We start from the raw sequence: 13,408 nt of genomic DNA on the forward strand, positions 1-13,408 counted from the left end.
TTCACATGAACATAACAACATGTTAAGAACATTGATGTAAAGTGAGATGGAAAATAATAAAAAAATAACTGAAATAATAAATAAAATAGTTAAAATAAATAACTGCAGTCGCCTTTAAAGGAACTTTTAAACATCTGTAAATATACATATATAATAGGCATGTTCAGGTAGATGAGACACCTTGTTTAAGCCACACCCTCTCTCTCTTTCCCAGGATGCACCATGTGACTGCACTGCCCAGTCTTCCTGCTTTGCCCGACCATCAAGAGCAGCAGCTCGCCATTCGCTGGGACAATGCAAGCACCGCCCACAAGAGTCTCCGGTGGCAACCGAGGAGAAGAGGGACGCCTGCAACGAGTGACGACACCTCTACTGCCAAACCCACACACACACATACACACACACACACACACACACAAAGCAATACTATTACTTCTTCACACACACACTGAACACTGCCATGAAAAAACACACCACTCCTCCCATCACCAAATGTACACACACACACACACACACACACAACCTGCCACACAGGCGCACTGCCAAACATAACACACACTGCCCCACAAACACACTGCCACATGCACGCACTCATACATTCATAAACACACACACACACACACACACACACACACACAACCCAGGCAATACCACCTTTGTCTAGGACTGAACCATTCTGATGCCAAGGACTCAAGCAAACTGCAACCGTCACAAAACTACCAGCAGACACACACACACACACACACACACACACACACACACACACACACACACACACACATCATCTCACACACTTAACTAAGCAAAACCAACTCTGTAAACTGAAGAGAATCAACAAGGAAAACTATGATGTCAGGATTGGACCTACTAAACACCCCCCCCACACACACACACACACACACACACACACACACACACACACACTCCCCAATTTAGAGAATAACAGGTACTGCAAATGGACTGGAAAATCCACCTTGATGACGTCACATTGCCGCCGTGCTGTCGGACCGGCAGCCATGTTGGATTCACGGACAACCAAGGAGAAAGACCGGAGGCGGGAGGCGGCCCCTGCTTTAATAAGCAGTGACAGTTCATGTGTCACTTTGAGAGCTGTAAAGAGCCACAGAGGAGACATCTGTTACAGCTGGAAACATCGTTTATGTCTCGTTAGCGACTCTGAAAGCGTCACGTGATTCCTCTCTGAACCTCGTCATACAAACACCTGCTGCGCTGGGAACGAGTGAACCGCTCAGATTGATTAGCACAATGAAACCCCAGCGAGCGTCTCCAACCTGGATCTGACTCAGTCGCTGACCTTCTTTCAAAGAGGAAGAACTGAAGGACCGTTGGACTATGTATCCCAGCATACACCACACTTCACTTGGACTCTACGGATGGATGTTTGGACTTGGACTTGAGCTCTATAAACGAGACCATGAAGCTGATCTCAGAGCGGACCTCGAGTTCCCGGGAGAACTCTGGCCACAAACGCAGGGACGCTCTGTGGCGTCGCAGCCGTGTCTTAAACCGCGTCGATGTAAGAAAACATCCAGAGTCTGACTGGACCTGACGCAGCGGACACACACACACACAGTGTTCGTCTGCTTCTTCTTTTTTTTTTTTTAAAGATATTTCTTAACTGATGTCAAGGTTCATCCTCAGACCAGATGTGTGGTGTACATTCCTACAGCGCACTGTCCTGACACATTTCACTGGGTCACGCTGATCCAGGACCAGTTCTGCAGATTTCTCTCGGCTTTGGACGCAGATGCACTGATGATGTCACGTTTTTTTTAAGGAAGCCAAGAAATATTATTTTTTATCCTTCATTAATCAAGGTAACGAAGCTTTATTTATCCCTCGTTCACAGTGATGTCGAGTTGATAAAAATACCAGTTAGAAAAACAACATCAAATTACAAAAGAAATATAAATACAATTAATTGATAATGAAAAGACAAGAATCAGTTAAAACAGGTACAAGCAGAAGTTAAAAGGACAGAGATGAAGAATCTAAAATGACCAAAAGGAACCAACAAATTAATTTTAATTTTAGGTGTATTTTAAATGTGAAAACGAGCTTTGTAACCTCCAGATAATTATCTCGTTACGTTGGGATAATGAGCTTCGTAATCTCCAGACAACGGGATAAGAAAAATATTCGCGAGTATGGCCTCTCTCGGCTTCCGTACCTCCTTCCTCTGTTTCTGTTCAGATTCTCGCTACAGAATCCCAAACCGAGCGGTCGTCCTCATCAGTGCGTCTCCGCCCTCTGCGCCTCACAGGTTCAGATCTGAGGAGCGGGAGAGAAACGCTGATCCACACTCACTGACTCTCGATGCGTGAGGAGAGTTTGGTCGATGCATTCCTTTTATTAGAGACTTTTTCCCGGTTGTGTATGCGTGTACGGTTTGTGTGCGTTCAGTTCTCAGCTTCATCATTCCTCGGTCTCGTAAAACGCTCAAGCTTTTACTTCCTCCTCTCTTCTCCTCTCTCACCTGCAGCTGTCCTCGACCGACGTCGTAGCTTCTGTACGAACCCGACACACATTTGGAAAATGTAGTGTAACAACGAAATGTTGGTGAACAAGCGGCTGAGAGCTGCGGCTTCAGAGTAAAAGCACTGAGAGTTTTTACTTTTTTAAACTCTTAATTTAAGTATTTGATATTTACAAACTTTAGTCGAACAAAGTTGTTTTACTAAATTAAAAATGTAAATCTTTTTTTTTTTTTTTTTTACCTAAGTGGCGTTCACTTCCACTGAAATGAAATAAAATGTGTCTGCTCACAGAAATAACTGGGAAAGACAAAACAACATTTGTCTTATTAGTGAATTGAAAACTGTAAAAAAAACAAACAAAAAAAACAACAACTGTAAATTGAAAACAATCATATTTTAAAGTGTTTTTATTACATTTCTCTCTCTCTCCTATCCATTTGTTTGCCACGTCATTCCCTTTCCAATCAATCAACCAATATTCAAAGTGCCTGTCAGATTGCCTATTAGTCAGCTCACACCAAAACTGGACTCCATATGAAAAACACACCAACAAACCCAGCAGGCCTTTTCTTTTTAATGGGTAAGATTGTTTTTATGCACATGATTGCAATCAGGCTGTTCTCAAGCTACAATGACGTACTGTACCACAGTGGAGAAAGGACAAACTGGTTTACAGGTATATTAGATATATTAACTTTTTTTATACCAAGGGTTATTGTATTTCTGGAAAGTAAATTATTTTTGTTTAGTTTTGTTTATTTTATATGGATGTTTTTGCTGATGTATTCCTGTTGTTTTCTGTTTAGTTATCATGGTGCTACTTCGTGTGGAGTCTGCTGTGGGCTTTAATGCTGCCTTTAACAAGGCGTCGGCCCATCTGTCCACTCATCTATTTAAACATGTCTCTCTCACAGTTTGTGTTTGAGCAGCGGTCCAGTGTGTCTCCGTGTCTGCAGACGATTTAATGACTCAGCAGTTTCAAATAAAAATAGGGCATTACAGTAACAGTGCTTGTATTTAAATAACACACTGAGGAAAACCCACAGTCTAAACGCTGCTGACTGTCTCCAAACAAAACCAACGGCATGAAACCAGTCGCCGCTTCAAAACGCCGCTGGTCTGATCGCCACAAGAACCGGCTGTCTGATTTTGTTTTCAACCACAATTATAGAACAGGTAGTTTAAGCCAAGAAATCTGATTGGTTTAAGACCACAGGAATAATATAACCTCATTAAACGTCCCAAAAAAAAAGCACACATCCATTCCTTTCTACATTCCATATCTCCATCTTTTAAAGCTTCGTCGTCGACGTGATGGAAATACATGTTGTGTTTTTAACATCAACAATAGAAAAGAGGAAATGGCTGAAACAGAGCCTTGTGGTTCTGCTGGCAACGGTCCAGATCAGAAAAAAAGATGTTTCCAAGGACCAAGACACAGTTCTGTCTTAAGTCTCAGCTGAACAAGGTGTTAGTTAGCTCGCTAACAGGCTAACAGGTTCTCTTAGCTACTTCTCCTTCCTTACTTGGAAAAAATGTCCTAATGCTTTTGAGGAATACTCCATGAAATCCACGTTCTGAGTATCACATACATGTTTTCACGCAACGAAACAAGCTACAGCTACTGTTAGCTTGTTTTGTCACGTAAAAACATTTTTGAACATCAACAGAAACGTCTCAAACCACTCCTGCAGCACAATCCTCCATTTTGCTGCCATTCTGTTTGCTAACAATTGTATATTTGCCAAATGTGGCTGAATATGCTGCTAATGCTTTGCAATTTGTTGCGCACGGCTACGTATGCTAGCATAGTTAGCATTTAAAAACAAAGGTTTTCAGTGGAGTCGTCCTTAAACTTTGTCGTCGTAGTCAGGAGGTCTGGCACATTTGTACATCAGTGACCACAGACAGCAGCTCAGAGTTAAACTTTAACAATTAAAGCTGCAAAATTAGCCAAATAAAAACACTTCATCACAGGCGTCCATGTTTCTTTGAGCGGGGAAGTTAAAAGACACATTTCCCACTTTTGACTTCTTAAATTACAGTACATGCTGCATGTTAACAAGACAGATAGCTCACTAGCTAACCAACGTGTTATTATCTATGCTCAGAATAGTTCTGACGCATTCGAGTCATAGCAAGAGAGAAACGGAAAAACTACTACGTTAAATTTTCATTTATCCGGGGGGGTGGCGGGTGTCTCCGTTACAGCTGCTGACATTTTTGCCAAAAAATCTGTGTTTGTGGTAAAACCCCCCCCGAGATGTTTCTACACTGCAGCACAGAGGTCCTGTCTGCAGTGACCACAGTCCAGTAATGACTCAGGCGTCCTGCAGTCTCTTCCTCCACAGACCAGGGTCAACGGTCTGAAACCACAGAGGAAGATTAATCATCCTCTAATATTAACTTTGGCATCGCTTCTGCTTTTTGGATGTTCTGCAAAACTACAGACTCTGTCGTTTTATTCTGAAAATCTGAACATGAGACAGGTGGAACTGAAAACAGATGCCTGGACGATTAACATGATTCATTTGAACAAAACACGACACCTACAAAATAAAAGCACAAACCTGAAACAAATCAACCTTTTAATTAAAAGATTTTTTTCATCATGTAAATTAAATAAATGTATAAAACATTGAGTTCAGAAATCATTTAAACGCGGAGATGAAAGGAGTTTCAGTTCTACCTCGGACATGTTTTAACACTCGCGTCATTAGATATCACAGTAATTACGATCAATCATCTGAACAGATTTGATGTATCCTGTTGTCATTTAGTCTCACTGTCAATGAGAAGGTCACTTTAGTGCCTTTCCTCCTCATACTGTATGATGACGCCAACTTCCAGATTAATTACCTGCAGGATCATGATTAATTCGTCTTTGTGCAGTAGCTGTAACTGATTTGTGTTTACATTAATCAGAATACATTTTGTTGTAAGCCGATATGGGATCGCCGTGACAACGTGTAAAGAGTCGACAGAAAGCCTTTGTTAAATTAGTTTAGCTTCACTTTGTGTGACCAGATCTCCAAACCGTTCAGACCAGTGTTACAGTTTCATTAAATCTTTTTCTTCTGACATTTCTGAGTCGAAGCGTCAGCATCATATTTTAGATGATATGAAGATGTGACACAAGAGACGATATGAAGTTTCCAGGAGCCAGATGCATAAAACTCTGTAGATTCATGACTAAAACTATGTGACGCACAAAACCAGAAATATTCAAGACAAATTCTTTTCATCTGAATTATAAAACCATGCGTTCACATGGTTCCTCTTTATAAAACTCACTCACATGTGCACGAGCATCATTTCCACTCCATAAACGATCCATGAATAAATGAAGACTCTCCCTTAATTGATCAGTTTGAATAAAAACACTGTCTCCACCACAAGTGATCAGACTCAGAGGAGAAGAACGAGGACGAAGTTTCACTGATTGTGAAACTGAGTTTACTTTAGTTAGCAAGTAAAACTTTATTTCTACAGCTCATTTCATTCCAGGCGGAAGCACAATGTGCTGCACAAGGAATTATTATCAAGGAAGCTGCAACCACAAAAACTGTGGACAGTGTGAAGATAAAACATTCAACACAAATTTAAACACGTAAATGACACGAATTAAACCTGAAGAAAACCTAATAGTTAAGACCAACAACCGATCGGTAAAAACGTGTGTAAAATAAGAATGTGATTAAAACATAATAAATAGTCCTTCAGTTATTGGGAGTCTTAACGAGGCTCAGGAGCCTCCGACACTGAGATTAGTCGATATTAAAACAGTTTACAGGATGAATAATAAAGATATTAAATACAAACACAATTATTTCAATTATTTGTTTATGAAATGTTTAATTATTATAAAACTTATACTGATGATAATGAATGAAGCTCCCTCCGTGAAGTCGGTTATTTTATTTTATGTTAAATTTAAATTACGTGTCTCGTCTTATTTTGTATTTTCACTGTAACTTGGATCATTTGGAAAACCGTGTGTTCACATGGTCAAAAACACATCTTGTGTTTATAAAGACCGGATTGTGAGCGGGAAATGTGGTACGGACGGTTTTTGTGTGTAGCATCATTTATGCATCTGGCCCCTGGTTGTGGATAAAACTGCTGCTGCTGTTGATGCGTGAAACACAGAACGGGGTTTCAACCTGGACGAACTTTCTATAAACACCTGAAAATGGCGCCGTCAAAAATCTCTCTCCGACTCTGATGTCATTGGTCAGTTGGTTTCTCCGCCTCTGCAGCCTTTCCACCTGCCGTGTCAGGTGTCTCATTAGCTCCTCCCCCTCAGGTTATACGTACTAGTCATTGCAGCCAATGACGGAACAGTTTTTACAGGTCACTCAGCATCACCAGCCAATGACAGACGAGTTCTTACAGGTTGCATGGCACAAAAACCATGAGACTCATTGTTCCCTGTGTTTCTGTAACATGAATCTTTTCCAGCCTTTGTAACCTGTTTCCATACCGTTCATACGATTATTACATCCTGGCAATATGTACATGAATACTTAGCTGTTCATAATGTTAGCTGAGCTATTACCTAGAGACAGCCTGTATATTCGCTTTATATAACGTACTCTTGTCTTTTTTTAATAATGCTTGATTCTTGAATAAAAGGAGAATGCGATGAAAGCTCAATAAACGAGTACACAGTGAGGAAATGTCGTCGCCGTGTTTTGAAGAGAAAGAAAAAGCTTGTACTCTCTCTCTGTCCTTTTTGTTTCTTTTGAGAAAAGCTGAATGTCAACAGCTGATCTGAAACCGGGTCTCTGTGGAAGTATGTAGCTCTCTCTCCCTTTACAGACCACACTCCAGCGTTTCCTCTGTACATAGACAAAGATTTTGAAGCTGATGAGAAACTGAAAAACGGCAGCAAATGTTAAAGAAGTTCAACGAGAAAATTTGATCCAAGAGGATTTTTAAAGGGGTCGGGGATTTTTTGTTTTTGCGACAGATGTAGCTTGCAAAACCAGATATTATAACTGCCTCCTGTTTGTCATAGAATTCACAAATAAATGTTTGTTGAAATTTAGTGTGTTGGTTTGTTGTCTTGTCATTTTTTCATATTTAACTCGTCTTCTTCCTTCCTGTCGTCTCCTGTCGGTCGTCAGCACAGATTAGCTGCTGCCAGTCGAGCACAAAACGCTGAGCTTGGCTTTAAGACGAGGAGGAGACAGAAATACTGAAGTGAAGATGATGGACAGGAAGAACGGTTTGAAAAAGTTTACCAACGTACCAAAGTGAAAAACTAATTTCTTAAGGTTAAAGGAAAGACCGTGGAAGAAAGCTTCACTGTAGGAATGGTTAAAAATAATATCGAATACCGGGAAATGTATTCAGTATAAGATAATACACAGGTTTTATTTTACTCCTTCTGAGCTCCGTGGGATGCGTTTAAAGACCAATAATTTATGCAGGAAATGTCAGACAGAAATAGGAACATTTTTACATGCAGTTTGGGAAAAAGTACTGGAATACATAGAGACATGGGAGGACTTGATGTTACCTGAATCACCAAGACTGTTTTCTGGGGGATCAATATATGACAATATGACCGTGCAGTGATGAGGGTCGGGGAGTGATCCGCAGATCATGGACAAGTTCTTCCTCTCCAGATCTTAAAAACATGGACGGAGTCTATGTTAGAGAAAGTATCATATGAACACGTCAGCTGAAAGTCAATGATGAAGGTGAAAAACTTTTTAAAGTTTTAAATATGTACAAATATTTAACACAGGCCTTTGAATATCTCATAACTAAAGATGATAATATTGTGTGTTTGTGTGTATTTGCATTAATGAAAAACATTAATGATGAAAAACACATGATGAGTTCAGGCTGTCGCAGATTAAATGGGACAATCAAGAGAGAAACATGGTGACTCACTTTTTGCCCCATCAGCCTCAGCTGTACTTTGTGTTAAATGCCAGTTAACCTGTTGTTATTCAGTGATGGGGGCAGTTGTCAGGAAATGTAAAATGAGCACTGCTGTGGTTCTTCTTGTGAGGACAGTCTCTACTGTCGCGATACCTTGATTATCTTCGTTTCTTTGAAGATATTAATTTAAAGTTTTCCAGCCCAGTGAGGAGTCAGCGAGGAGGACAGGCTGATGTAAACAACAACACAGCCTGTGACACTATTTACGTCACCATGAGAACTAATGTAATGTTTAATGTAATAATGTTTAATGGCCATTTTACAAACCGAAATGTACTTGTTTTAGTTTTAGCTAATGTTAATGGTGACGTGAATGTGGTTCCACAGATGAGAATGAAAAAATGTTATTAACGTTCCTCGACTGTGAAAGTGCTGATTATCTCTGGAAACACAGGAGAGCGTTCGAGTCCTACTCTGTCAGGTGGAGTGGACAGATGGTGTAAACACACAGTCTGAAAGGGAGATTTATACAGCAAATAATTAGGTTGCAGTGAACTCCATATTCTCTGTGAAGCAGCCAAAACTGCAGACTTCACAAAATCAGTGTTTGATTATCATTTTCTATGAAGCGATTTTCAGTTTATCCTTTTGTTTGTCTTCAATCCCCATATGGCTCCAAGTGGCAATAAAACTGGGATGTTATGCAAAATCCTGGGTAAGTAGGAGGGAAAGAAGGAACGAAGTGAAGCTCAACAGAATGAGAGGAGAGAAAATAAAACTGAAAAAGAGAAAGAACTTTAAGAAAATACAGAAGAAAAAATGTGAAATATCAACCTTCAGTTTAATAAATTTGTAGTTGCTGTGTGGTTTGTTCACTTCACCAGGAATCGAACACATCACCTGTCAGACCGCTGCAGTGTTGAGTGCTGACCGTCTTCATTCAGGAAGAAGCTCAGTGTGTTGCTGGTTCCGACTCTCAGGTTCAGTTCAAATACAGGTCTATAGAAGGTCATTGGCTTCATGTGGTTAATGTCTTATGAGAGTAAAAATAAGCTGGAGACAGACGCCAGCAGTCCAGGACAGACAGGAAGTGACCTCACCACAGCAACATTTGAAAACAAAAGAACCACTTCCTGTTTTGACTAAACTAACACATCAGAGAAGGAATGGTCATGGTGGGTAGTTTGAGTTTCTACTTTGTCTTGGGAGTAAACAACATTATCAGGTTTTTATTTATTTCATCCAAACACATGATTTAATTATTTGATTTTTTGTGTTAAACTCAACAGAATCACTGCCATGGTTTAGGGAGTCTGACCCCCCAATTAAAACCAAAGTTAAAACCTAACTTTAGCCTTAAATTATAGATTAGTTAAGTAATGTTAGTTAGTTTCTAACTTTAGCCTTAAGTTATGTTTGCCTTAATAAGATGGAATGGAAAATGTTTTGAATAGTAAAGCTATAAAGCTAATAAAACTTAATTTCAATATTCATTCTGCCTGCTTATATCTCTATTCTGCAGTCTGCTTATCTGGATGTAGCGTGGCTACAAGGCTGAGCTAGACCTACAGTACATCTTTACCTAGCATTAGCAGTACATCTAAAAAGCTGACTTTTCAGCTCAGTATTTCCCAGTGAACAAACACATTTTTATTTTTGCTTTGACATTATGGGTGAATCCACAAAAAGTTGTTTGTTGAATTATTCAGCCACCCAGATTCTTTCTCAAGTGTTTTCAGGATTGATATCTTGATATATGATTGATATCTCCTTGATGCCAGTCATTGAATCAATCAGCCGTGCAACCTCTCAACAGGAATGTGAGTATAAATGAGGTGATGACCCCCACACTGGCACCATGACACCTCACATCACCCCACTGTTGTCCAGACCTCAATGCATGACTGGAGGGAGGAAACCCAGCGGACCAACCAGCAAATACTAGTTAACAATGAGCATATTTTACTAATTATCTGTGACAAAACACCCTGATGTGCCTTTCATCACTGTCCAGTCTGGATAATAGAGTGCATGGTTCCCAGTCTGGTTTGCTGAGAGGAAAGAAGATGATAATAGAAACTTGCTGTCCTTGCAAGTTATCCTCAGTCCAGTAATTGGAAGGCAGGCGGTGAGTGTTGGTGTGTTGGTGGTTATGAAGACGAGCTGCATCAGCAGTGCCACTGCTACGTCTACCTGCTGACATGAGGGGACAGATATTCCTTTCATTTCCATGTTGCTGTAGCCATGTTGTTTTGCGATTCTTGAAGGAACATCGTCTGGTTCAAATTAACATTAACTGGAAACATTTTTAGGTTTTTGAATGAGAAGTTGAAGTAACTAGTTGGTGCAAGTTTTGCAATTAAAACCGTTTTTTTATTGCTCAACATCAGGGATGATAAGCCGGTGATAAAATCTCTTTTCGTTTGCTGAAACAAAACTGTTTAGAGAAATCCCCAGTTTCTTAAAGGAAGAGTTCAACATTTCAACAGGGAAATATTTATTGTAGTCAAACAGAGCCAGGCCTAGCTGTTTCCAGTCTGTACATTAAGTCAAACTAACCAGCTGCTTGTGGTACAGCTTTTATATTCAGAACAATTTTCTAACCTAACTAACAGCAGGACAGCAAGCGAATTTCCCAAAATGTTCCTTTAAATGTTTCTTTGATGTTCAAAAACACTCATGCACACTGTCATTTTGCAGCACCTATAAAAACCAACACACTCTCAGAGTAATTCTTAATCTGCTGCATTCATTATCGCTGTGTATTTTTAATCACTTCCACATGTTTTATCACAGTGCAGTTGGAGGGACTGAAGCTCTGTAGGTTTCCCCTCAGAGACTGAAGCTGGTGGTTCTGCAGCAGTGTTGTCAGCCTGAACTGATTTGTCTCCTACAAGTGAAATGAGTCTCATGTGGCCTGTTTTATCTGGAATAACACGTTTCTCCTGCGCTCCTCTTCCCTTCTGGGTACGGTAGATGGCCTATATATAATGATATCAAATCACAGACCTCCTGCTGATACTGTTTACGGCTTCACAAGTGTGCAGTGTGTGTCCGTGTGTGAGTGGTTCCATGTTCCTATCATATTCTTATTGAATCAACATTCAGCGGGTTCTTTATCCTGGTTCCAGACCCAGATATATGAAACATCATCTTTTATTCAGAGGCAGATCAAAGCCTCCTCTCCCTGCTGAAGAGTCCCTAAGCAAGACATTCAATTCCTATGACCACCAGAGGGCAGTGTTTCATAAGTGATGTTGGGAACGGAGCGCTCAAAAAGATAATGTGACTTTAAGAGGTAGGACATGTGCAGTGTTCTACAGCTGTGGAAAACCAGCACATCTGTTCTGTTTAAAAATATGATTTTCCTGGAATTTGTTTTTCAGTATTTCCTGCATTTCCAAGGAAATTGAATAAATGAATAAATTACAAACACAAACTCTAACCATTGACCCTATTCTTTTTCCCTTATATTTTGCAGTGGTGGAAAATATCTAAGTACATTTACATAAGTACTGCACTTCAGTACAAATATGACGTACGTGCACTTTGAATATTCCATACAACTTTATACTTCTACTTCAGCGACTTCTACGCGTCAGTGGGAGATGTTGTACTAATTACTGCTCTATGTTTATCTGACAGATTTACTAACTGCTCTGTAGACTCAGATCATTAATGCCAAATATATTCAACAGTAGCACTTATTGTAGCAATAAATCATGATGCATTATTATAGATTAAGTTACAGCAGTATATAAAAAAGATTAAATTAGCATTACGTGCAATTTCTACAAAGTGTTTCTACACCGTCCCACTGCTACTTTTAATTATGTAAAAGATCTAAATAGTTCTTCCACTACAAGTATCTTTATTATCTAAGAATAATTTAATATTTTATTGAAGAGCTTTTATACTACATCGTTTACACATGTTTGGCTGTGGAGTTGTTACTCTGAACATCATGTACATTTGCACATCATATAGTGTTGAAAAGTCACATAAATCATTCATCAGTTTTAGGAAATTTCACTTATCGTTTATGTTTTTTATGTATTGTAAATTATATTTACCGAACACATGCTTTTATTTATATTTCATTATGTTATATTCATGCTAATAATTAAATACCTACACACTGTATGTACACATTGTAGGTGTGGTGTTTTATGCCCATATTGCATCACAACCAGTTTATATTAGGAAGGATTATGAAGACTATTAGGGGACATTAACAAATAAAATAGAAGTTAAGCAGGTTCAGTTCCACATGGCAATGGGAGAGTAGAAACAGACGGACTCATGGGAACAAAGTTTCTCTATCTTCTGCCTCCATCTAGTGGTGAACAGAGGAGCGACAGTGTGGCAGGAGAACAACAACACAACAACAACACATGAGGAAGAGAAGGCCTGTTTGCCACATTTGCTTGACCTGAAGTGATTTTATTTTGAAAGGCAATTTGGCAGCAAACAGGAAGTAAACTATTCAAATTATTCAAGTGCAGAGATTGATGATGAGTGGCAGGGAAACTCGTGTGTTTAACCAGATGCTTTTACTTGATGATGCTGTTTTTAAACTGATTCCATATAAAAGCAGAGATTTTTTGTTTTGTTTTGCTTCAGGAATCTTTCAGGAATTAAAAGATGAGAACAAGTGTCATTAACAGCTCTCACAAAACAGTGTGTGTGTGTGTGTGTGTGTGTGTGTGTGTGTACACAGTGGCAGCACTGTTGACCCTCCTTTTAGCCTGTGTTTAGCCTGTGTGTCGGGATACTTTTCAAATGGCCTTCACCACTATTAGCACATTACTAGTTTGCATGTTTGTGTATTATGTACGCTGGTCTGAGCATCTGTATGTACAGTACATGACTGTGCCTTTGTGTGTGTGTGTGTGTGTGTGTGTTGTGTATAAGCAGGACTAAGCGTCCCACTGTGAGGCTGAATAGAGACCATTTTCTCTTCTGCTCTGTCTGTTCCCTCCTCCTCTCCTGTTCTCTCTCATCCTACCCTCTGT

The 13,408-nt window shown here is 39.7% G+C and overlaps 1 protein-coding gene across 3 annotated transcripts in view; it reads left to right on the plus strand.

Annotated features, from left to right (window-relative positions):
- Positions 1-7,548, plus strand: part of soga1 (suppressor of glucose, autophagy associated 1) — a 103,646-nt gene extending 96,098 nt beyond the window's left edge. For all 3 annotated transcript variants that reach the window (XM_056383824.1, XM_056383825.1, XM_056383826.1), the window contains exon 24: positions 215-7,548. In XM_056383824.1, coding sequence (XP_056239799.1) covers positions 215-361 — 147 coding nt within the window. In that variant the 3' untranslated portion in view covers positions 362-7,548. The remainder of the gene's footprint in view (positions 1-214) is intronic.
- The last annotated feature ends 5,860 nt before the right edge of the window (positions 7,549-13,408 follow it).

Source organism: Seriola aureovittata, chromosome 9 (genome assembly GCF_021018895.1).
Source record: "Seriola aureovittata isolate HTS-2021-v1 ecotype China chromosome 9, ASM2101889v1, whole genome shotgun sequence".
In the NCBI taxonomy this organism is placed as follows: Eukaryota; Metazoa; Chordata; class Actinopteri; order Carangiformes; family Carangidae; genus Seriola; species Seriola aureovittata.